General features: G+C 37.0%; 1 protein-coding gene and 3 long non-coding RNA genes across 6 annotated transcripts; 2 read left to right on the top strand and 2 right to left on the bottom strand.

Annotated features, from left to right (window-relative positions):
* Positions 1-1,782: 1,782 nt before the first annotated feature.
* On the bottom strand, positions 1,783-5,025 carry LOC127949066 (uncharacterized). The gene is made up of 2 exons (XR_008152235.1): positions 4,735-5,025; positions 1,783-3,570 (listed from the first exon to the last, which is right to left on the bottom strand). It is a non-coding gene; the product is annotated as an uncharacterized LOC127949066 (long non-coding RNA).
* Positions 5,026-5,103: 78 nt separating this feature from the next.
* Positions 5,104-17,554, top strand: LOC127949067 (uncharacterized). Of its 2 annotated transcripts, none has more exons than XR_008152237.1 (3): positions 5,104-5,238; positions 15,824-15,877; positions 17,484-17,554. It is a non-coding gene; the product is annotated as an uncharacterized LOC127949067 (long non-coding RNA). The 2 variants fall into 2 exon arrangements; XR_008152236.1 differs by lacking the exon at positions 5,104-5,238 and adding an exon at positions 9,471-9,730.
* Positions 15,784-20,655, bottom strand: LOC127949065 (uncharacterized). 2 transcript variants are annotated; one of them, XR_008152234.1, is made up of 3 exons: positions 20,485-20,655; positions 16,722-16,900; positions 15,784-16,279 (listed from the first exon to the last, which is right to left on the bottom strand). It is a non-coding gene; the product is annotated as an uncharacterized LOC127949065 (long non-coding RNA). The 2 variants fall into 2 exon arrangements; XR_008152233.1 differs by having other exon boundaries at positions 15,784-16,900.
* Positions 20,656-21,363: 708 nt separating this feature from the next.
* Positions 21,364-24,286, top strand: spryd7a (SPRY domain containing 7a). The gene is made up of 5 exons (XM_052546009.1): positions 21,364-21,797; positions 22,201-22,317; positions 22,424-22,590; positions 23,028-23,130; positions 23,351-24,286. The coding sequence occupies exons 1-5, from the start codon at positions 21,692-21,694 to the stop codon at positions 23,446-23,448; spliced, it is 591 nt and encodes a 196-aa protein (XP_052401969.1). The 5' UTR covers positions 21,364-21,691; the 3' UTR covers positions 23,449-24,286.
* Positions 24,287-25,836: the final 1,550 nt, after the last annotated feature.

Here is a 25,836-nt window from a genome sequence, read left to right as displayed (position 1 = left end):
ATGACAGTCTGTGGATCCGATGGATGAGTGGATCAAAGGAGGAGGGGCAAGCAATATATGAGGAGTATAAGTCTCTGGTATTCACTCTCTGGAAGCTTTGTCATGCAGTCAGACAGCAGCTGGGCAGGGAGGTTACAGACAGCATGTGTGTCTGTATGATTTAAACAGGACTGCTGTGAGTTTGCTTTTAACTTGGTCAGGTCAGTAGACACGATTCACAACTGTTTCCATCCTCCAGAAACAGGGCACTGGACACAGGACCTGTTGTTCCTGGATGGTCTTACCTCTGACATCACAGAGAAGGGTTGATACGAGAAAAGTCTTGTAATGATGTTGATCCAGGAACATGTGCTTCTTCCAATATGAATGTATAGAAGTGCAAGTTTATTATGTCTTTGATAGTTGCTGATTTATTAAATAACCAATCTCTCACAGTCGACTTTTCTGATTATATGTACCTTGTTATTGTTACAAATTTTGTTTGCATCATTTGTAAGCAGACATTAGATAACACACAATCTTTCTCCATAAACACTTGTTGATACAGACGCTATAGATGGAAGAGCATTTCTGACTCTCCGCCTCTTTATATCTTTTTTTTTTGTATGTACTACACTGTAAAAAAAATTAATTAGACAGATATTTTTATTTTTTTTGACTATTTATTATAAGGTCTGATCATTTCAAAGTTACCCTAGTAACATTTTACAGTTTATTCATTATTATTAATTGAATTCTCTCACCATTAATGTCTGATTTACTTCAGGCCCAGAAAACGGCAGGATGATTTGGAATTGCAGTGGTTATACTTGTTAAAATACTCTGAAAATGGCATTTCAAAAACTCATTAATATCTTCATGGGCCTATCATCTCCTACAGACAGAAATACACAAGACCCACTGACAGCTCTCGTGACCCGCCTGCCGAACAGAAGCCAGGAAACTAGATAAAGCTAGAATTAAAATCAATTAAGGACAAGCAGTTTATTAACTACAGCAGTCAGTCAGAGTTAATCAGCATTGAAATTTTCCACTTTTTTCTTTGTTATTTATCATATATTTATGTCTAAAAATAAAAGTCAGCAGTATTTCTGCCAATTGAGTCAGAATATATTTTTGGGCATAGTATTTAGTACAAACACATACACACACACCCTTCTGAATTCCCCTCTGTGGCCATTTTCTTGTTTGGTTTCACAGGGCAGTCGAGGGAGCCTGGATACAGAGGGGAACTGTCAGAAGAGGCAGAGGGGTATGTAATCGAAGAGGCCAGCAACTCTTTATAAATAGGCTTGGGTCGCTATCATTGTAAAGTGAGGAGGAATCTGATCCTAGATCAGTTTGCCCAGACTTTCATGAACACAGGCACACCCAGGATGAACCCAGAGAGGAGAAACAGGGAGCATGAGGGATGGATATGAGGATATAGATAGACAATCTGTGGGTGAGGGACAGCCTCACTTCTTCTGTGACAGGTGTGAGACACTGAAGAGAGAGAGAGTGGTGCAAAACTTTCTGGATTAGATCATCACATTGAAAAGGTATGTCAAGCCTGTGCTTTAATTATAGTTTGAAGTTTACTAGGATGAAAAATGACCTGAACACAGATAAGGTCTAGTGCAGCAATCACAGTTCCATCCATCAAGCTTCAAAGCAGAAGTCACTTTGGATAAACGATCCACACTGAATTAATAAACCTGGATTAAGATTTGCATCTTAACGTTTTTTAATCGTTCAGTCATGCGCATCACAAAGCTAATAAAACACTCTGGACACAAAACAGTCAGTGTTTCAAGCTTTTTGTCATTTTATTATCTTGCATTTTAACAAGCGGTTAAAAAGAAAGCTATTAACCTTTTGTTTCATCTCTGCTTTTTCATTTCAAGTCACGTCTGTATAAGTTTTAATGCCCTTCCCATAAATCAACTAGGTATAAATCGATTTGGGGATATTTTTAATGCTGCAAAACATATAGCCTAATCACGCTGGTCCGGGAATGCCAGAAATTATTTAATTGTTATTTTATATTTGACTCTGAATGTAAATGATTCTGGATACCTCTGCTTTAAGTAATTTCCGTGTTCATAACGAATATAACAACGTAAAACCGCGTAGAATATCACACGGATTTCACATAACACAGAGAGAGCGGGAACTATATCTCATTATCCAGGAGTATTGACACTGTTTTATAATAATTGCGGGTATGCTGAGTCTCTCTGAATCGCCGAGGAGATAAAGTTGGGCGAATATCCCACGAACACGCATACAAACAAGCTTTATATCTTTAGATTGCGCTCAGATCACACATCTACAACTTTACTACACGTTTACTTCGCTTAAACGTGGCTAACATTTTCTTCATGAATCCGCGTCAAATAAGAGACAGGCACAACAAAGTAGTGTGTGTGTATATATAGCTATATATATTAATGGCGTTATCTTTAATACAATTCCCTGTAACACTGATAAAGTTGACAGACTGTTTATTATAGCGGCTACAATTCATTTCTTATTAATCGCCTACGTCAAATTATAACTTATAGTGAACATAGTCTTATTAATTTTTAAACAGATTCCAAAAAAAAAAAAAAAAAAAAAAAAAGCCAATCATTTTGTTAGAAGAAAAACATTCTCTTAAAAACATGCTATTGTTTTAATCCCCTGAAAGGCTAGCCTAGTGGTTAAAACTGGTCCTTGTGTATCAAAGAAATGTTGCTGTTTTATAGAAATACAGAAGTCACAATGTCCTTTATCAAACGAATATAGATCTATTCGTTCAATTATTGCAAGAAACATGCTCTTCTTCACAGAGATTAGGCTAATGTTGGAATTGTTCACACGGATCTGCGGGTTTCTTAGGCTAGATGACTGTCCAGTTCTTTGAATGAAATTTACATTAACATTTTGGAGTCTTTTGGAGCAGTTCTGAATCTGTGGAGCCTACATCGATAGTTGTCCTTTTTAAAGAATTGATTTTTGCATTAATGCGCATTTAGGTAATCCGTTCTGTGTCGTGGTTGTCAGTTTACTTCCTTAGAAACACATATTCAGCATTGTTATTTATTTCAAAACATGGAGAAAAATTACCACATAGGCTATTAGTTCATATGTTAAACCTATGTTAAACTTTTGAAATTACAGGTTACTTATAAACATCTGGAAGAATATATTTAAATTAAAGCCTACTTTTAAACATTCTACTAGATGATCGTAAATCATACTTAGTTTTCTATTTCTTTAACCTGCTGCAGTGCAATTTAAATACCCTGCTGTTCTATTAGAACACATGACGATTCCTGGGATCCTCGAACCAGTTGTGAGGCAAATGCAAATATATAGAGATCATTTAGTTCTCGTCAGTTACATTTCATAGGCTAATACAAAGAGAGATCGCGAGTAATTTATTCTTTTTAGGTCTTTACCAAAAAACACATTGTCATAAACCACCACAGATGATCTGCATAAGCCTATAAAGGAGCACGTTTGTTCCGCGGGTGTTCACAGGTGATCTTTTGGGTCCGTGTGGAGAAAAGTTCGTCTGTGGGCCTGTTTCACAAGAGCAGAATCCTGTAATTGATCAAAGAACAGTCTTTATTAAATGACAGACATTTAATTTTGCTCTGCAGTGTGAAAACGTTAACAGGACATTTCACATGACCAACATACTCACTATATATATAAAAAAAAAAAAAAAATTAGGCTACCTCGCAGCGTAAAAACTTTGTTATTACTATTATCTAAATAGGCTAACATGTTTCGAACATAAACATTGCAATATAATATGTTACCCGAACTTCATTTTACACATTTCTAACTGTAGGTTTATTAACATGAAGGATAGGCTACCTAAAAATTTGACCTCTGGGTTAAAAAAGTTCACTCGCAGTTCAATTTATAATGGTATTTTCCGATTTTTGTCGGTAGCACTGTGCACAAATGTTTATATGCTTACTTAGTTTAAGTTTTAACATCATCTAAAGACCTGATGGGTCAAATTTGGGCCAAGGTCATCTCCAGTAAACTCAACAGGCCCCAGTGCACTGTCAAGGCTGATGGTAGATATTTTTTAATCACCTTTAAAATAGTTTTACAAAAATCTGACTAAATTATTTTGGTAAAATCAATTTGTCTCATCAGTAAAAGGCTTTGTTTGAATATCAACAGCTCTTGATAATTAAACTGTCATGCGGAAATGTGTCTGTGTTCAATATGAGCAAACACTTTTAAGTAGGCTACGGATTTCAAATAGCTAATATCTAAATTGAACCAAGCGGCTGACTTTGTTAAGCTTAATTTCATATCACAATTGGTTATCTAATTGAGTATCTACCGGACTCTTTATTAGCCGTGGAGCGAAGCAGGAAAGCGACAAGCAAAACTCCGTGATGCAACTCTGTTGTAACTGGAGCAATGGTCCGGTTGATTCAGGAGGACACACATACATCACTAGATAAAGTATACAGTTCACTGCAAACTATAGCTACTGTATGCATTCATGCATGTTGGATGTACTTATATAAAAGAAAACTCTTTTAATATCTTTGTGGATACAGGCGTTCCGCCTGAACTTTGTGGTTTACAACTGGATCGCCAGCGTGCAATGACAGTCCTGATTAAACATTCAAAAATCTCTATAGGCACGACAAAAATTACTTACGTTGACGAAACATGAATAAATATACTGCAAAAATATCCATACAAACACATATATGCATATACACAGAGACGCACTTGAGAAAGATATCCGTTCTCGCTGTCACTGTGTGAGCTGCTCGAGCTTGTCATTGCAGCGCGTGGAGGAAGACTTGCCTGGCTCCTCGCGCTGCATACACGAGCGAGCGCACAACCTGCCCCGTATGGCTTGAGCTGTACAGTGAGGGGGGACACGTGATCTCATCTGATCCCGTCGATTTTGTTATAGGGTGGAGGGTCTGGGTTTTGTGTACATAAGGTCGTGTGCGCGCTTCTTCTCTCTCTCTGTCTCTCTCTCTCTCTCTCTCGTAGGCTACTCCAAGTGCCACCGCTCCGCCTCCTCTTTTCGCAACATTGACGCAATGTATAAATGCTGGAACAAAAGGACAACTTCCTTGAAGCTTGGCGTAATTGCAATAATAGAGATAGAGAAGGGCTTTAGTGACATACTGATAGGTCCGGCATTCTCCCGGAATATCTTTCCCAGCGTTTCGTTTGCTCGACGTACACGTAAAACGGATTTGCACTTTCCAGGTTATTCCAGTAAGTATCATAAACCAGCCTTTTCCTTCCCATATCCAGTCTCTCCAGCTCCGCTCGCGCTCCCCTGCTTCACAAGAGGAAATGTGACGGAGCGAAGCTTTGTTGTTTAGTTGCCATTACAGCGCGTTTCCAGTATTGGCTGTGCGATTTAAATGTTTGGGGACGAAAGTTGCCGTGTTGTTTACGATGCATTATCGCGCTTATCTGAAATTCACATAGGCTGTGTTTCAACGGAGGTGGTAAACAGCCACAGTCACACAGTTATCATTAGGTCTGTAAAGAAAGGGGCTAGTTTTTGAATGAATGTTTATTTGTGTTTCGACAAAAGGCGATGGATGCGCTCTAGCTCGCGCGGGGGAAATTGAAGTAGCCTAGAAGTCGCCTAACGTCAATGACACTTCCCACGATTAATTCATTTCGTGCAATTGTAAAGGTTGAATAGAGCGGCTCGAGCGCGTATCCATCATCGAGCACAAAAAAGCTGTAGTGAATGCCAAGCAGAGAAGTGCCGGGTTTTATTATGTTCATCTACACTAAAGATGCATTACGCTTCCATTCCGCCGCTCCAAAATTATACAAGGATATGTCGTGTGTCTCAAAACCAATATATTCTCACATGTTGCTCATTTTCACTGCTGAGTATGAACAGGCGCGTTTTATTTCCGCGACCAAGCGGTGCCTGCGCTATTGCTGTCAATGCCGATCCGATACTTTGCGAACAAAGGACCGGGGGAGAATTTCGTGAGGTGGAGGACGACAGTAAAAGAACGGGTAGAGTGTTTACAATAATAACAGGATAGTCGTGACGTAGAATGATCGACAGCGCTCTCAGCCAGAGCAGAAACTTCTGAGGCATCAACAACATTCTAAATTTGGACAGGGGTTACATCATCGAAGTTAAAGCTGCTGGGGGGCGGGACTTCCGGTTAGATTTGAGTTCGTACCGCTGAAGCGGCTGCTCTTTCTGTTGCCTTTGTATCTGTCCGTCGCTACACAGTCGCCTCCCTTTTTTCACTGCTACAAGCAGAGTAATGCTAAACATTTTGAACAGTTGCTGTGCTGGACGAATGAAAATGTTTCGGGGTGCTTGTAAATGGCTTGTTATAACGGCGTGGATGTATTGTGTGGACCAAGCTCACCCCATTCAAACGTTACCATGACCCAAGCCAGCTTAAAATAAGTAATAAACTCATATATTATGACTTTAGCTATCCAAAGAGGGCGTTTGTATTGGACTTTGCATTATCTGTCAAAACGTGTTGTTTTTTGGCTGGTGCTATTCATAAAATCCCATAATGATAGATAGTGGTATGCCATAAATTAGACAGGGTTGATGAAATACCATGTAATGACTTGCTACAAAGTCAAGACAGTTCACTATCACATGAAATTCCTACATATAATCTTTGAATGAATATCATTCGTAGGTCATAATTAATAAACGTTGTTAAGTTTTCTGAAATTGTATTGCCATTTCAACCCATTGTATGGTATATATAAATAGAATTCATTTATCTATTATGATTGGTGCAAAATGTAATGGCTATAAAGCCAGAAGAGAAATTTCAGATAAAGTGTGTTTGCGTGAAATTACTTGTTTGCTTTACTAACAGGTTCTGTGAGGTGATGTCAGATCTTACTGGAAAAAAACTGACCTATTTTAACCTGTTTTGTGTTCATATTTTGAGTGGTTTCTATATTCTATAAAACGTTTAATTAGAAAGTTTTTTGTATTTTTTTGTATTGTAAAGCCATGAGATCAGAGACCATTCACTTAAAGATCTCTCCCGCTTTGGGTCACTAATAAATGAAGTTAAACCAAACAAACCAGCATGAGTCAGTGGCTGTGCCTTGTTAGGCCGGCCCACTTAACAGGGGTCAAAGGTTGCTGTTGTATTCTCAGACTTGACTTGCAGGCATCTATTGGCTTTTGATGGATGTTGTTACTTAAGTGTGCTCTGGCCTCTGTAAAAGTGGGGGCTGTCCCCTCACATGCTCCCATCCCCTCCCTCATACTAAAGAGATCACAGGGGTGCAGCTGCTTCAGACAGCTCTGGGGTGGGGTGGGGTGGGGGTCCGAGACCCTTCAATGAGAGAACAAAACCTTTTCATAAACACACACACTCAAGTTCACCCCTTACAACTGCCCCTATTTTCACACCCTGACCAAAAAAAAAAAAAAAGGTTTGAAAAGTGGAGTGTGCACAGAGTGCACTGTGTGCACAGCAAATGTATTTGTCCTCATTAGAACACAGCAAGTTCCTTAAATGTTAGAATCATGAATTTGAATAAACGGAAAGGCTTGTTTTCCTTTCTGTATTTTTTTCTGCATTTTGTAGCTTGACTTCTTCTTTCAAATTTATCAGAAATATTACATATGTATGAGTAAGCCAGTGGGTCAGGGGTTTTAATGTAATGCAAGAGTCAGAATAATCAGATACTGGATACAATAAAACACAAAATTTCTACTATCAGTGATCCAGCCATTGTAGTCTGCCACAACCTTGTTTGCTGACTCAGCAAATTTTCAGCCTTTTTTTTTTTTTTTTACTCTGGTGTCCTCTTCGACTCCATCAAATTGCAAATTGCAAAACAGAACCACACATCTGTTTAAAGAGAAGACAGATATATGCTTCTCACACCAACAGGAAACTCAAATAACAAGTTAATCAAATAAACATTCTGTATTATTTCATTGAGTGTATTGAATGTAATTTGCAGCCCTGCAGTATGTCTATTTCAGGAGTTGTTTAGGGTGAAATATGAAGGCAGAAAGTTTGATTCAGCAATTCAAGCTATGAATGGAGTGTGTGTTAAAGTTCTGTAGCAACCTCTTGTTTGTCACACTTGCATTATGAGGTGATACACAACCTATAACAGAAATGTGAAATTAGTCAGTAATGATTTAGCTTGCTGTATAAAAAAGTGCTTTAAATATATGGCTGTATTTATTGCTGGTATGTTTTCCAAGTGAAAAAGCATTATGTATCTTACAGTTTAAGGAACTTTAAAATTGTGCATTTGGCTATTCATATATGAATACTTCATGTATTTGACTGTAATTCATGCTGTATTAGCGTAACATCTTTTAATATAGCTATTACACAGCCCAGTAATATTTATATGCAATCTAGCAATAGCACAGTTGAGGTCCACGATAAGGTAGATTTGGACATCTCTGTAAAATGTGGATTATTAATATATTCAGATCATTAAACAAGCTTTTGTGAAACTTCAGATAAAACATGTAGCTAACATTATCAGTAGTACACATCTAGCTATTAGCAGCAAGGTGCCATAGGTGTAATGTATATTCAGTCATCTTATTAGAGCCTTGATACTGCTGCATGTGAATGTTAGTTAGTAATAAATCACCCAAACTACAAGAAATGGGGTAACTCTTGTGCTGGTATCTTCTACTACAGAGTATATGTGTGTGGATAAGTGGGCAGCATTCAGATTTGGGCTTTCAAGTGTGTCACAAAGCAGTTGCCGAGGAAAAACCAGGTCATATCTCCCTCTCTTTCTGAGCAGAATGGATATTTAACAACACCACTGAGACTGAACTATCAGTTTGCATAGGGCGTATACAGAGGAACACCTTACATAAGTTTCTCTATAGGGAGCTGGCAGGGAAGTACTCGATGAAATAGCTTAAATGACAAGCATCAGATAGCCAAGGGCTACTTTTTATTTTTCGAGGCTTCTTATGTACTTATCTGTCTCGATTTGGGTGCTTCTCCTCAATAGGCTGATGCACAGGATTCTTCCCCTCTATGCACGTCTTTAAAAGTGCAGTTTCACATAATAAAAGAATGTTTTGCTTTGCTTTGACGGTGATGATAATAAAATGTCCCTTACAGTAAAATCTATCTATCTCCCACCTTCAAAACCGCTCTCCAAGTCCATGTTCCCGGCATGCACACGCGAGCTGGGGGCGGCTCTTACAGATTTGAATGAGGAGAGTCACTTTAGGCGCCATTTTCGAGTGAGCGGTGATAACATCAACACTGAGCGCGCGCACAGAGGGACAGCGTGCGCGACGCTTCGTCTAAAAAAATAACACTTATTGTTTGAATGCGGGACAAACGGCACGATCGGACCGCGTTTAGAGAGTAAAATCGCCTGCGATCTAGTGTCGACGAGCACAGAAGTGACCAATACGAGCCGATTGTGAAGTCGAAGGAGAAAAGGGGGCTATCGCTCAGCTGCGTACTATGTGGAAAACCTGCGATTTTTAAAAAATAATATATAAAAATAACGCTCGATGATGGGAAAAATATAGAAAAATTCTGGAAAATAGCAGAGGGTCTTAGGATTGGGATTCAGCTCGGCGGTGGAGAAGATTGTGTTATTTTGGTGTTTTTTGACGTCGCTTTTTGAGCGGGAGTAACGGACGAGCTGCTGCGCAGATACACGCAGTTCAGTCCGAGTCTGTGACGAATCACACTCTGAACCTAGATTAGAGAGGACACATCAGCCTTTTTAACCGGTAAGATCTTTCAAACTGTTTATTCATCGAGCGTGACATAAAAAGGTGACTTTGTTATTTATATATATATTTTTTTAGAAGACCACATCGTCGTGAAACTGTCTTGAAACGTGTTGTTTTTTAGGGTAACGTTATATACTTTGCGCCATTTTATAAGTCCAAGCACGGAAGCCTATGCTGATTTAAAAAAGTTATTTATTTATTTATTATTATTATTGTGACCTGACGCCGTTATAATGTGAAGCTCTTGATTGAGACGTCACAATGTAATAACTAGATTGAATGGACAACTGTGGTGTTTATGTGGCTTGTTAAAAATGTACAAGATGAGGTAGAGTCTTGTGCTGACTTATGCTACTAACTTACTTGGATATGAAAAAAAGACATCAAGTGTATTTGTAAGTTGGAAAAATAGTAAAATGGAGTAGTTTTTGTGCATCTAGAGCAGGGAGGGCAGAAGACGCATCTGGTCTGCAGGAGAAAGGGAGATCATTCTTGCTTTTTAGATTTTTTTTGGGGGGGGGGGGTGTAAATTGGAGTTCAGCATTATGGTTGTAAGCAGGGCAGTTTCACCTTATAATGCAATTCTGTGAATTTAAGCACGAGTTTTCCTTATATTATTCTCAAAATAAAGACCAGTCTTTATTCTGTCCTGTCCTTCAATACATATCTGTATTTTTAAGTCAATTACTTGTTACCTTTATTATTAGTTTCCAGTAGAACCACTTAAATTTTTTTTCAGCTTCTCTGATGAGTGTCAGAGGCCATGTTTCCATTTTTGAAACAATAAGTAACTTTTGGTGCGGTTTTTGTACTCAACTGGATGGAAAAGTAAGCCTTGAACTACTGTGGGGGTGGAATTGAAAATGCAGGCCTGTTGAGAAAAAGCCTATGTCAGTTGCAAAATTGCTGAGGTGTGTGTTCCTCTCCTCACATTCGGTCTGTGTGTGTATTGGGTGTCTCATGGAGGGCGTGCCGCACCTGGAGATTCAAATGAGCCAAAATTATGCTCTTGACTTTTTTCCTGCATGCTTTATGATATTGATCAATTTTGATACAGTTATGGCATAGGCAAACAAGTCATTATTAACAAATATAACATAAAGTATACAAGAGATAATTGTTTTGAATGCATTTTTGAAATCACACAGGCCTTTACCAAAAAACACTATTGGCATTATTGTTCCACAGATTGCTTTCTGAAGCTGTTTTTTTAAACCAAACAGCTATAGACACTTTAGTCAAAAGTGTAAGAATATAGTGAAAGTTGTCCAAGCACTCTGTAACTATTTTTGAGGCCATTTGTGACTTTAATCAGAGTCCGAGTTGACATTTTTTGGTTATCTCTACATTGTGTCAGAAGGACAACATTGTCTTTCGAGTGGATTTTTCTTCACTCTTTGCTATGTATTGCAATTTACATTAATTATTGAAAATAATTAATAGTTCTGAAAAGTTTAAAAAGAAACATTGATCATTTAAGCAGTTAGCTATCATTTCTTATGTAAAGAAGTGTTAATATATGAATGTTTTAATGTAGGCTTAGTCATTACACTGTAGTATAAGGGCTCGATCACCTAGCACAAACATATATGTGTGTGTGTGTGTGTGTATTAAATAAAAATAGTGGGCAGAAATCATTAGAATTCCTTATATCTGTTAGTATCTGCACATAATTATATAATTATGATTACTGTGTCAAAACTATAAAGCATTATAATATGTTGTTGCAGTGGATTTATTGTAAAACCAGTTAATAGTTACTAAGTAAAGTTGGCTGCTCATGTATTCAACACACTGTACACACACACATTCACTCAAAACGTTAATTTATAAAAAATGAACCTAGAAATGACAGTCGAACATAATCTTCTAATATAAAGTGATAGTAATATTTTAACAGTGTAATGCGGCTTCCATTCAGCTAGAAAAAGATTATCAGGAATGTATAAAACAGATATTGTCATGGAGACATGCCTCAGTTACTGCTTGTCCAGCCACAACAACAACTATTCTTTCACAACTGAATACTGAGCCTGTATGAATCCACCCAGTCTCTTCATTCACGTCTTAGACAAACAAATAAATATGAATAATAATAATAAAAAAAACATAACTTACACATTTCGCACAGATATTTTATTGCCACATTTGTAGCTTGTCGTGTGAGGATTAAAAATTTATTTCTTCCCCCCTGTGTGTGTGTGCATGAGTGTATTTATAATTTCATGTCACTGTGTAATTGTGGTCATGAGGTGATCCCTCACTGGTCTATTGTGAATGAGCTGGACTTTATGACAATGACCCACTTAAACCACTTTACATTGAGTTTGTCTTTAGGTTAGGACTAAAGGTTACAGCATTATCCATGGCTTGTGTTTCTTTGATAGGATCCACTCAAGACGTTGGCTGATGTGAGTTAAAGTGCGACGGGTAATGACAAAAGCATGCCAACATTACCTAAATGAATGCACATTCTCAGACAGCCGCTCAATTTAAAATAGTAGTGTGTTTCGTTTTATTTTTACAAGCGGAACAGAGTTTGGCACCATCTCATATTTAATTAGAAAATTTACAGACATTAGATAATAAGGTATTCAATAATTAGAGTTGATTTCTCAAAAGAAAAAAAAATAACATTCCACACAATCTCTTTAGCACCTTTGAATCCTTGATTTGAATTTGAATTTTGCCTTCACTAGTATAAAAAAATTTCCCCAAGGCTAGAGATTGTATTTGATATTATTATAAGTCATTTTATTAAGAGCTCGTTGTTACTTTTTATTAACAGCGTTATATTTTGTAAAACGCTCATCAGCCCTTTCAAGGTCCAGCTGCATTATTTTCACCCAGTTGCAACAAATTTGCTACAAAGAAGAAACTCGCTAAATATCTCTCTAACCCTTGATCTTAGTGAGCGTTAGCTTGTACTCTCGTGTCTCTGTGGCCGTGACATATTAGTCACAATCATGAAAGTTCATAATGACTTGTACGAGCTCATGATGTGTATTGCAAATGTCTTTTTCACAATTATAACACCGTTGTAACCTCTTGGCCCAAATATAGATAGAATTCCTCAAATATATATATTTTACAGTTGTAGTGTGTGTCATGTAAAACAGACCACTGATTCTTTGGTCCCTGTCATATGCCCAATGTTTCATACCATTTTTGCCTTATGTTAATGGTTATGTAATATTGCATTTGACTCAGAACCCATCCCACACTATATGAAAAACTCTGTAGGTGCATCTATAAAGATCTTATCTTTATGATTGATTTCTAATCATTATTTGTTCCTCTTAATTTGGATGCTTTGAAAAAAAAAAATGTATATAAAAATGTGGAACAGCTTTGTCTGCTGGCGTCCACTCAAATGGAGGTACATATTTCCATTAGTTTTTTAAACCTTAGCTCTAAAATGATGCCCCATGTTCTACACCTCAAATATAATTTAGTATACTGTATAAGAAAGGTGCTATCACCAGTTCTATTATTCATGTAGATTCTGAGTTTCACATTGTCTAATACTTTGGTTTTTAAGACTTCAAAGGGATCCCATTGTCATTGTTTTTGGTAGCAGCAGCTCCTGTAGATAATATAACAGGCCTGTACTGTTCTAGCTCATTTTTATATCAGTTTCTCTTTGCTTTAAACATAATTGTAAACATTGTATAGTGACTTTTTGAAGTAAATGCGATAGCAGAACTGGTCCCAGAATGAGTGTGAGGTTTCTGTTGTGTTTCCCCCCCTCTTTGTGTTAGCTCATTTCAGCGTGCCTCTTGCCACAAAGTTAAAGAAGGGCCTCTAGGATTCAATGTATTTGGTTGATGTAGATTCAAGTAGTAGCAGCTTGAAGTGAAAATAAGAAGAGTCACTTGGCTGTGTTATTATCATGAAACCTGAATGTCAGTAACATTTGAGGCAGGGGCTTTTGATTTCATAACTTCACTTGCTAGTAGTAAACCGATCAGTATGAAACATGATTTTCGGGCCTAACCTAGGCCTCAGTTTTGCATGCGCGTGCGTGTGTGTGTGTGTATGTTTGTTTGCCCAGCAAGATCAGAGGACTCGATTCTTGGTGGGTGTGTATCTGTGCGTGTCCTTTTGTAAATGATCATTTAGATGCGAAACACAGAAATGAAAATCTCGATCTGAGTGTCAATTACAAAGCTATCTGCAAAGAGGAACACAGCACCAGTCGAGCTCTCTGAAGCCAAACTTGTGCTGCCAGGGGCTGCCCCTATCTGACGTTACCAAGGCAAATGCACTTGTTATGGGACTGGTGCTGTTGTCAAGGTATTAGGCTCGTGCAACCCCCCTTCCTCGCAGTTAAAGTGCTTGATGTGTTTTTTGCGATGGTAGTTCATACAATATGAAATAACTTGTATATTGTGTTTTTACTGTGATGTTTTATGTACAAAGCAATATATTAATCTGAAGCATGTAAAGCACACTTTTTAAAGAAATACAAATGAACATAATAAAAAAAATACAGTGGTGCTAATTAAAAATATGAAATACAGTGCCTTTTTTAAAAATGACCAAATAATAAAATAGTAACGTCTTATAAATTGTGTATTTAAATGTAAATTGTGAAATAAAAATATTTAGTTCATAAATATAGCATCCCCGTTTGGGTATTTACAGTGTAGCTCCAAGTTTCCAGTTCTTTGTTTTAAAATGTATTAACAAATATTTTTTTACAAATATTATTTAGTGTTTATGTAATTATGAATGATGTTGCATTAAATATTACATTTTCTAGCACATCAAGTCTATATATTTCCAAGAATACACCAATTGTGCACAAAGCTCAAAAATAGTTGTTGATAGTGTGTAGACTGGGATTAAAAATGTCAGATTTGTTTTCTTCAGTTCCAGCATTGTTTCATTTTGTCCCATTGGGGAGATCTGGTGTGTATAAATGTGCTTTTACACACACTTGTGTGCTCTTGTGCCCCCTTTGCTTGTTACTCTTGTAAAAGCAAGTTAAATTATAGGAGCAGCTTCCCCTTTCTGTGGTAGGAAGTGAATGTTTCTCTGCTAACTTCTGGCATACGAAGTTACAGGGAACAACACATCTAGCTGCAGTCTCGTAAAAATACACTAATCAGACTAACCCCTTCACATCACCAGAGTGTGTCAGTTTGGTTAGCAAATAAACTTTATTTAGGTACACGTGTACACAGCAGTCTAACATTTAATGTATATAACTTGAATATATAAATAACGTAATTATTCTGATGAGCTTTTATGTTGTTGAATTCATCGTCCCATCTAGGTTTTATTATCATATAATATTCAGTCACTGTGATTTAGAAAATACTTGAACAATACTTTTAATGAAAATCATCACTGGGTTATTTGCCTTTATGAATTGGCTATTAGCATAGTACTTCATAGTAAGTTACAGTTTTAAAAATGAATAGTGATTTTAAAATTATTTGTTGGTGTAAATTAATTTTTAGTTTGATGTTGCTGGGTAATTAGGCTGAAATGATGACTCATCTTTTTTTGTAACATTGCTTTCCCGTAAAAGTTAGTTTATTCAAAGTATGCCCTTAAAGTTAAGTATTAGTACTACTACTTAGAATTACATTTATATTGTAGGTATAATTAAAACTTAATTTGTGTTTTGTTTGTCTTTTTGGTTTTATTTCATTTTTTTGTCTTTTGTATGGACAAGTGTGTTTTCAAACTACTTAATATAATACTTTTTTAAATTTAAAAATAATTGATCTTCATATTTTTAAATCACACATTTTGTAATTTTTAGGAAACACCTCTTCAAATGTTTGGTACCGTTCCGGTGTTATTTGTTGGGGATGAGTTTTCTACACACACACACACAGACAGTCACACGCCATGACACATAAGAATTCATCTTCAAACAAGATTATGCAGTATTCATTTAAATATTTTGCATAATGTATAAGCACATGAAAATTAAACCTGTCCAATAATAATAATAAAAAAACTGCATTCTATGTGGATGGTATACTTTTGTTTTTGTACCTGTAATTATGTGTTAAGAAACATAACAGTCAGAATTTGTGCTTCATAAATATCCTTTATTTTTGTTTTCTCCAGGAAAGGAATGTAGAGCACACACATGACACTGAGCTGTGACATAGTCAACTAACTGTGAGTACAACACTGGTTCAACCATTTTAAATACTGGTTATAAGAAGCATGGTTTAGTGGAATTATTTTCTGAAATGCATAAAATACTGGCAGTATATAGGAAAAAAAGTCCTATATCCTCATGAAGTGCCTAACAAAGAGAAAACAAGAAAGTGAAAGGCATACAGACAAAGCAAACAGCATAAGTAAATATTATAATGTGGGAGGTTACAGGCTTTTGTCAGGGAGCACTATTTTTTTTCTCCCAGAAGTCCATGGGGCTCTTTTCACAACCTGTAATTTTACCCTTATAGACAGCAGATGCTTCACTGTCCTCTTGCTTGTGTTACACCAGAAGTTTATTGTTAGTATTGGATCACCTGGTACAATAGCACATGTGCGTTTACTGAATCGAGCAGAAACCTGGGGGTTTACGAAAACAACTAACATCAGAATAAGAGCAGGATAAATATTGAAAGTTAGTCATGCCTGAAATAGTTATTATTAGCACCGTTATTTTGCACTTTGCACGCGTCATGTAAATTATTTCTTACACTCCCCTATGAGAGTCATTTCAAAGATAGTTTTGTACTCAACTGCATGAAAGCTTCAGCTTACTCATATGGTTCTTCAAAAATTCACATCTTGACTGATTTGAATTACATGTATGAATCTACTTACAAATCGTATATTGAATATGAAAATAATTTTAGAGAAATACAATTAAATTAGACAGCTTGCATAAATACACTTAGAATGCACTCGGTTCAAATGTTTTCACAGTTGCTGGTTTTCTGAAGTTATCCGCTTTTGTCAATTCTCTCTAAATGAAGGTTTGGATACAGTGAACTTTTTAATCACTTACCTGGTAATGGTGATTTCATCAGAGAGGCAGGCAGGTTGAGTAAGTACGGTGTGAATATATCATGTTTTTCTCAGAACAGGGACCAAATTACCACAACTGACCTGAGAGTTAAGAGTATACAAATAGATTTTGAGCATAGTGTACTTTTCCAGGAAAATCCACCGTAGAATAGAAATGTGCTGTAAAAAAAAGAAAAGTTATAGTTAAATCGTGTAAGGAGCAGCAATGTAGCATTTATATAACATTTCTGAAAATATTATTTATACATTTTTTACATCTTTTAAAACAGAGAAATTTTTGCATTCATCAACTTGCTTTTCATGATTTAACAGACTTTAAAAAATGGAAAGCAATGCATTTGACCTTGAAACTAGATATTGGCAGCTACCAGTTTTTTTTCTTGTTCCCATTTAAAACAAAAGAATTATCTTTACCTCTACTCCTAAAATAGATGGACTTTTCTAGAATAGAAAACTTTAACTTGTTTTCATACATGATTATGTTAGTGATCCATGTCCTGCTGCATTTGCATAGCAAAACCAAACGGTGAGGAAAAAAAGTTCACAAAGCCTCAGGAAGTCGCACGTTATAATCAGAACTACCGCTTGGTATTTTATCTCTGTTCTTGATTTTAGATTTTAATGTTCTGAGCAAGCCTTTTTATTTTTTGTCCTCTAAGTCAATATGACATCATTTCATTACAGCATGCAGTCATACTGACACTTATAACTCGTTTTCTTTTTATTGATCTTGTGTTTTCAGGTTGCGAAACGCGGAGGGTGTCTGTGCGGCGGTGTGGACGCGCGTGCGCTCGGCGCGGGGCCTGTCGGTACTGTAGCAGCACAGAATGGTTTGTGAGTTATAACGGGGGTGCAGGCCGTACTGTGCTGCGGCAAGAACGACAGGACAGACGCGCACTTCACATTCAAACGAGTGCAAAGACAGCAGCAGCAGCACGACTACATGTACCGGCGAGCCTCCTGAACTTGGCCGTGTGACTGACTGGCTGCCTGGCTGTAGCAGCACGTAAATATTGGAGTCAAAGCACTAGCGAATCCTCCAGTATTGACCGTGCTGCTGGAGTTAGGCGGGCCGTTTACCGTCTGCCTCGGGATCACTCATCAGGAAAGCACAAGAAGATTAACGACTGACTAATAACATGCTGTGCACATGCCGGATTTCTGAACGCTTTTATTCTGAGAACAGATGAGATGGAATTTGATCGAACATCAAATAAGCTGTATAATTGTTTATGTAATTTCAGTTTAAATGAGTCGGATGCTTCTCTGAAAGTGCTTTGAGCTCGTTGATACAATTTATGTACATGGCAAAATGCAATAAAGGGAAATAAAATTTAAAAAACATTAAAATCTCAACGATTGCATCAAGGCAAATTAATTCTGCAGAGTCGCGTTGCGCGCCAATTCTGCAGTTTATGTCAAATACATAAATCAGCCACATTTCTCACACCAAGTTCTAATAAAACTATCTAGACTATAATGTGCAGTTCCTGTTTCCTAATATGGACGAAGCACATCGTTATTAAAGAAAAAAAAAAACAGAAAAGTGTTATAAAATGTGTCGTATTACAGTGTTAAGCATCATCACCTCACCTTCCATCTTTATTTTAACATTATGAATTACGCAGCATCGCCATCTTCTGGGAAACTAAATGGTTTGAAGTTTTCAGCTCGCTCCCCGTTTCTTTTAAGTTCAGATTTAGGGGAGGGGTGCTGACAGAATCCCTTCGTAGATCTGGCCCTTTTGGTACTTTGCGCTGTTTGTTTTGATTCTCACGTTTCTTTCCCTCTGCAAGGGTCGTTAATATCAAGTCTATTTACTCTTTTGAAACGCTCGGTTGTCTCCTCAAGGGGTTACTGAGGAAACCAGTCTTCAAAATCGTGTTCAGGCCAATATTAAGAAAAGTTTGCGTTCGTCTGGATCAATTGTACAAAAATGTGTCAAATAAGCAAATGAAAGCTGAACATGCGTTATACAAATCCGAATCTATATATAACTTTAAGGGTACTTAAACCCGAAACACTTAAATTGACCCTGCCTACCTCAATCAAGGGATATGAATGCCCAAAAATCACAGGGACTATACTACATTTTTACTCAAATTTAATGGATTTCGTTCAGAAGTGACTATGAATTCCAGCACATATCCACACCAAGATGCGCTTGTTTGAATATACCTGAATCTTAAATTAAATGACAGAACTCATGAAGGAAGGATATAAAGGCGGCGTGTCGTATTTTGGGGTAGTTCGGTAAAAGCAGATTTTCTTGCCTTATAATAATAATTTAAGAGAAACCCTGATTATCTTGCATGACGAAAGGCAGGTCCTTGACCTCACATGTATGATGGCAGTTGTTCCTGCTCCCAAAAAATGAACATGACAGTAAATATGGTTGAACTAAACCTCAGAATAACAAAATACACGTGTATGTGCAACTGAGCTTCAGCTTATTAATTGAGCATTCACTCAATAGCCGCTTGATACTTTCACAGTGAATATCTGTCTGTAGAAAGTTAAAACAGACATCATAGTATTTATGTACTCAGACTACACGTAATAATTTATAAAAAATATTCAGAAAAAGGGCACCGATTGCCATGAATGGTTATTGATTGTTTTAAAGATGCATCATGTGAAAAACACGATTTAGATTTTCAGTGGTAGGATGAAATACAAGGTGTACAAAGAATAAAAATATTGGTGTGGAGCTATCCACTTTAAACCTTACTGTTCTAGGTAAAACATACATAAAACGTACATCTATTAAAAAAATATTTTGTTTTGTGTCATTTTGATTGTTCACTTACGATTATGTAATATATATATATATTATATTATATCGAGAAACTTTGGTGTAATTAGGTTTGGTACCACTGGTATTACTGGATTTGTTGTCTTCCACAGAATCTGAATGTAAATGGATTCGTTTTAACTACAGTCGAAACGAGGTGCCCTGACTCGACACATTATGAGCCCTTTGATGTCATATCCTCCTCTATTGTACACTGTATTACGTAATAAAAAGCAGATACGTATGAAATCAATGATATTGTCGAACGACATGCATAACAGACAGTAGCGAACTGATCAAAAAAACGAGAGAAAATAGGGCAGAAACCACGTCACTTTCTGTAGCTCTTACGTCACGCCCTTCTCATGTCACTGAGGTTATTCTTTCCCTGGGCTGAACTGAGCCTAAATACTGTACTTATGAGATCGCACTGAACACTTTCTGAAGCGGAAATTCACAGTGCACTCAAAAGGGCTGCATAACTTTTTTTCTTTCTTTCTGAATACGCTTGTTCTTGGCAGGTAAGGCGAGATTATAGCCAGCAATTTCCACAGAAGCATCATTTGGCGTGTCACAGCTGAGCAACGCGCAGGTTTCTTGTGAAATCTGATTGGGCAGTTCTGAAAATAACGGTTTTGTTATCATTCAAAGGGCAAAAGACAAGCAGATACATGCGCTCATGATCACATCTCATCGCTGTTTTTAAACTTGTTTATGCCTTACTGAGAGAGCAAACAGACCTCGCCATATAACACCACCTGCATCTCAAAATCAAAACGTGGCGAATCCGGTGAAGTTAGTATAACTTACCATGTAAACAAAAGTAGTACGTCAAAACGCTCTCTCACCTTTACAAGATAACGACTATATACGAATTATTAAGCTAAATCAGAAAACATAAAACAAAGGTCGACTTGAAGACCAGGATGAAACACTGTGTCTACTTTACCTTCTCTTGGTCCATTTACCTTGACATCTGCTTACTAGTTACCCCAAAAGGACAAGAAGGTGATGTCAGTCAAAAATAACGTTTTTTTTAAAACAATAATTAAATAATCCTATGAAAAGTAGGGATGTTGGGAAAAACAGTTCCACCGCGTAAGTGCGAACACATCACGCGCTCTTTTATTGGACAGAAACCGCGCGCGCCAGTTACTAGGGGACTCAGAAAACGCAATCATGGCGCTTGTTGCTGTGCAGATTTCAACACCAGCGAACTTCAAAAACGGCAAACAAAAGTTAATATTGAAGTTACGTATTTACAAGTAACAAACAGGCGTCTTACAGAATGTTTATTGTAACTTGTCTTTGATATGATGGCAAAAAATATATATGAACAGAAGTAAATATATATTTTCGTTTTTGAAAGAGGTTGGTCAGATATAGATGTCCCCTTACGTTGAGCGGCGCGGTTGTTGCTATGCAAACCTCCACAGCTGTAACTGAGTGAGTGGCATAGAGCAGGTTAAACGCTTTTAAGGTCACATCGATCCTCGCTCATTCTGCACGATCGCGCCACACATCCAAACTTGTACACATAATGCTATAAAGTTAAATCAAGTAGTCTTTTGACTTTCTTCCTATTGTACGGCATAAAAGATGACAAGTTCCTGTTGTCTCCCGAATACAACAAGGCCAAAATTACCAGCAGATTAAGTGACATTATTAGTATGGAAATAATTCGGTTGTCAGTTTTATGGATAGTTCACCCTGAAGTTAAAATTCTGTCACCTTTTACACACAAACCTAAAGGATAAGTAACACAACAGTAAGGCACAGTCTTGTTACCATTCACTTTAGTGTGTAAAAGATGCAGTGAAGGGGAATGGTGTGTGATTGCTTGTTAGCCCCTAATATCCTGCATTGTGTTTCACCGAAGAAAGTAAATCAGTAAGACGGGATTTTCATTTTTGGCCTTTATCCCTTTAAAAGCAACCCGTCTTTTGGTCACTAGAGATCGCCATTGAGCTTTGCTGGAAATAATATGTGGGGGAAAAAAAATAAAACCTTTCACGTCATTTCCTGTTAGCTTAGCATGTAGAGAGAATGAAAACGACCGCCGATGATTTGTAGCACAAATAACATCGTATAGCAACTAAACAGAACGTGACCGCATCATATATTATTGATGTTATTATTGTGAAAGAAACACCGTGATGGCGGCTTTGGTTTCATGTTGTTTTGGATGTTGTGGAGACAATAACAGGGGCCACGTAACACTGAAGGAAATGCCCACGGTTCAGCTGGACACTCATCACATGGGTAAGTGTTGCGATCTGACATTTCAGACACATTATATTCACGCAAAAGAGTAGAGATATGATAAACAGAGCTGCCCTTCAAAAAGAAGTGCCTTTGTCGCCATACAATAAAGTAATGATCATTTAACTCCGGTCAGACTTGGAACAACAAGTGTATTTACAGTTATTTTAACTTGACATCTGTAATGAATTGATTATAATTCAATGGGATGAGGGAAGGTTTCTTATTAAACAATAGTAAAATGACACAAAATGTATAGCATGATGTAGGATTAATGAAACAGAAGAGCACAATTTATGAACGACAAGAAGCAGAACTAAAAAACGGTAGTAAAATATTTTGGTCTCTGTCATGCAGTTAGTTAAGTATGTGTTAAATGGATTAGTTCCCTATGATATTTCAGGTACTGATGTTGTCATTGTGAAGAGTGGAAGACGCATATGTGGAACTGGTGGTTGCATTGCAAACGCCCCTCTCCATCAAAACAAGAGCTACTTTGAGTTCAAGATTCAGTCCACAGGTAAGACCTGATGTGTGCAAGCCTTTACATGTAAGTTAGTCAAATTAGTCAATAATTTGTTTTAGTCATCATTAGGTGGGACTGCTGTGAACTTTGGCCTTTGCAGGTGTCTGGGGAGTAGGAGTGGCAACACAGAAAGCAAATCTGAATCAGATCCCTATGGGTAGAGACCCACACAGCCTTGTGCTCCGGCAAGATGGCACCGTGTACCACAACAATGAAGAGAAGAACCGGTTACCTGCAAACAGCTTACCGCAGGAAGGAGACATTGTGGTGAGTCTTGGTGGCATTGAATTAATATGGGATTTGATGGTAAATAAATCTTATTTGTTTGTGTTTGGTAAAGGGAGAAGCATTCCATTTTGGACTGAGAGGATTCCATGTGGGATTTCCCGGCTATGATATCAAGGGTTCTTAACTGTATTACTGCAGACTCATTAAATACTGGGGTTTTGTTGTGAACTTTATTTTTGATGTACCACCTGGCTGTAATTTTATATTGCGTTTACTGGGTTATCTGTAAGATGGAAACCTCTTAGCACTAATATGTATGCTAATAGGAGCTATATGATAGTTTTCTTGAAAGCAGTGGTTCATTTTCAGTTTACTAGCTTTATGTTTGTAATATTCTGTTTTCGCTGTTTTTGTGTGCGTGTATATGTGTGTGTGTGTGTGTGTGTGTGTGTGTGTGTGTGTGTGTGTGTGTGTAGGGTGTTGCATATGATCACGTGGAGCTGAATTTGTACCTAAATGGGAAGAATATGAACTGTCCAGCATCAGGCATTAGAGGAACTGTTTATCCTGTAGTTTATGGTAAGTGTTTTGGAGTATTATAAAAAAAAAAAAAACTATTACTAACCTCTAACATCTTTGTTTGCCAGTGCAGTTGAGGCAGGAATTAATGGAGTTGCTTAAGAATTACCTAAAAATTAATATTTCAATACTTTTTTTTTCTATAACTCTTGCATGTTTAATTACAATGTATTGGTAAATACACATCTGAGCTTGTATGCCTTCGTCTCGTCCCTCACAGTTGACGATAGTGCAATATTGGATTGCCAGTTCAGTGACTTCTACCATCCTCCTCCGCAAGGCTACCAAAAGATCATGTTTGAGCAGCAGATCTTCTAAAGTTCATGTTGTGCTGTATATACACTAAAGAAAATTCAATTCACGGCCAGGAATTGAAGTGCTATGGTGACGACTGAACTTTTGATGATTATGCTGCTCAGCCTACTGAAAGGAGTTGAAATTAAGTCATCTGTGATTTAGACTCGTGTAAACTGACACACATCTGGCCATTTCTACTCAGTTTAAAAAGTCATCCTATGTCTTTCTGTTATATTATCTGTGCATTAATGATTTAGGCACTGATCTCAAAAGGTTCATTCAGAACATACATCTTTAATTTAAACTTCATCAAACACTGCATTTACTGATGTACAGTATTAGCAGGGTGCAGTTGTGAACATTACATTTTGTTTAAAGGCTGGTTTGAGGACAAAAACGGGTAATAATGTAGACACATATTACAGCTGACCATCATGACTTTATACTTTATGCATTTCAAGAGAACAAAGTGATGCTGACCTGAAAAGCTGATACTGATTCAAAATACTGTCAAAGCTTTTTGATTTCATTGTTGTCTGTCTGATGTATGAGCTGCACCTGCACACACCTTATTCATCATGATGACTTGGATTTATACAAGCTCTACACAAATATATATTTAAATTTCATGGAGTTTATATTTGGTTGTATTTTTTTGGTTGTATATACATTATGTCTTACTGCAGTTAAGTGTAACTAATATATTAAACGTAAGCCATACAATAGAATAAGTGTAGAGGTTATTTACCTTAAATATGGAATAATTTGACCTGAAAAACATCTGACTGTTTGTGTTCTCTAATTATGAAATATTGCAAATTATCACAAAACTGTTTTTAATAAATCAATGAGTATTGAATATGTGATGTTATTTGTGTATGTTTTAATCTGATAAGTCATATTTGTGTCTTCTTTAGTAATACATATTTGGTTTTGTTATTTGTTCATAAAGACTTTGTTTTTACCTAGCCATAATTTAAGACTAAAACATGTTCCTGTTGTTATTAAAATGTGAATACATTTCTACTTAACGAATGTCATCTCACGAGCTCTTTAGAGCGCACTGCGCCGTGACGTATCTTTACGTAAGTTAGTGGCGTATGGATCCTGTCAGCTGAGCAAGCTTGCGCAATCTGTAGTCTACGCACAATGACGTAATATCTACAGAACGGATCCAATGAAACACCTCTACTCCAATAATGTTTCACTGCAGAATACACTTTTTATCATGATAGCGCTGGGAAGTCCGACTCATTTCAGCGATTCGGACCTTTCCCAAGATGAACCAGTCCAAAAAAACGATCCAGTAATTTCTTAAAACCCAATGGCATAATTACCTGTATAAAAAAGTTCAAATAAACCAATACGTAAATGCATGTGTTATCACCGTTTTTTATCCAGAAATGTATTAATAAGCAATTTCACGTATCCCGTTCAATTTGTTGCATGTTTGATTAAGCGCAAAAGTGCATAAAGTGATTTAGAAGTATGATTTCCATATACAATAATCAAAACTAAAATTCACTTCGCTGATTTTTGTGGGTTTTCATAAAACACTCAGATAAAATAAAAATAATTAAACGTTTGTATGCATGTTGATAAAACATACAATCAGGACATTTTCCCCCCTCAGTAACCTTATTTTAAGTGACATTAACCAATTAAGCAAACAGACACAGCTGTATCCACTAAAAGATGGATAGATAGATAGATAGATAGATAGATAGATAGATAGATAGATAGATAGATAGATAGATAAACCACTCATTCATTCATTCATTCATTCTGTAGTAGCAGTCCATAGAACAGAATCCAGCAAACTCTTTGTCTGAATAGAAAGCTGTGAAGTACATATGCTTCCTGTGCATGGTTTCTAAATGAATGGAATCACAAAAAAGTTTACCAGCACTCATCTATAAACTACAATAAACCAATTACTAAAGCTGGAAGATATAACGCAAAGGAAAAATGATGATCGTACTGTAACAAACTTATTTTAATATACATATTTGTGGTATATAAAGTATAGATAAACGTATGTTGAATAATTACCTCACGTCTTATCGCTGCCATTTTCTCTTGTAAAGTTATGTAAATGTATATTTACCACTGATTGGCCAACACTGTAAAACTCCTTTCACCAATGAGAAACCTTTTGGCATGCCCCATGCTCCAGGCTACAGCTACCCCTGTTGCTTTCGCAAGGAAATACACAGCATCTTTACAACATGGCGGCAGCTGTGGCAGCAACAATAAAGTTACACCTTCTTTCTTTGTTTGAACATTTGTTCGGTGTTATGCAAATCTTCCTACGTTGTGACATAGACATGTGGGGGCGTGTTTAAACGAGTTGTTTTAGGAGGACTTGGAAGAGGCTTAGGTCTCTGCAGAGCAAAAGTGGGCGTTTAT

This window comes from Carassius gibelio, chromosome B1 (assembly GCF_023724105.1).
Source record: "Carassius gibelio isolate Cgi1373 ecotype wild population from Czech Republic chromosome B1, carGib1.2-hapl.c, whole genome shotgun sequence".
NCBI classification, from domain to species: domain Eukaryota; kingdom Metazoa; phylum Chordata; class Actinopteri; order Cypriniformes; family Cyprinidae; genus Carassius; species Carassius gibelio.
This window is presented reverse-complemented; position numbering and strand designations above follow the sequence as displayed.

Bases quoted from the DNA above. Each gene is read 5' to 3' on its own strand.
- spryd7a (XM_052546009.1), top strand. From the start codon at position 21,692: ATGGCGGCTTTGGTTTCATGTTGTTTTGGATGTTGTGGAGACAATAAC. The intron at 21,798-22,200 runs GTAAGTGTTGCG...ATGATATTTCAG, and splicing joins GCTGGACACTCATCACATGG to GTACTGATGTTGTCATTGTG. The intron at 22,318-22,423 runs GTAAGACCTGAT...TGGCCTTTGCAG, and splicing joins GTTCAAGATTCAGTCCACAG to GTGTCTGGGGAGTAGGAGTG.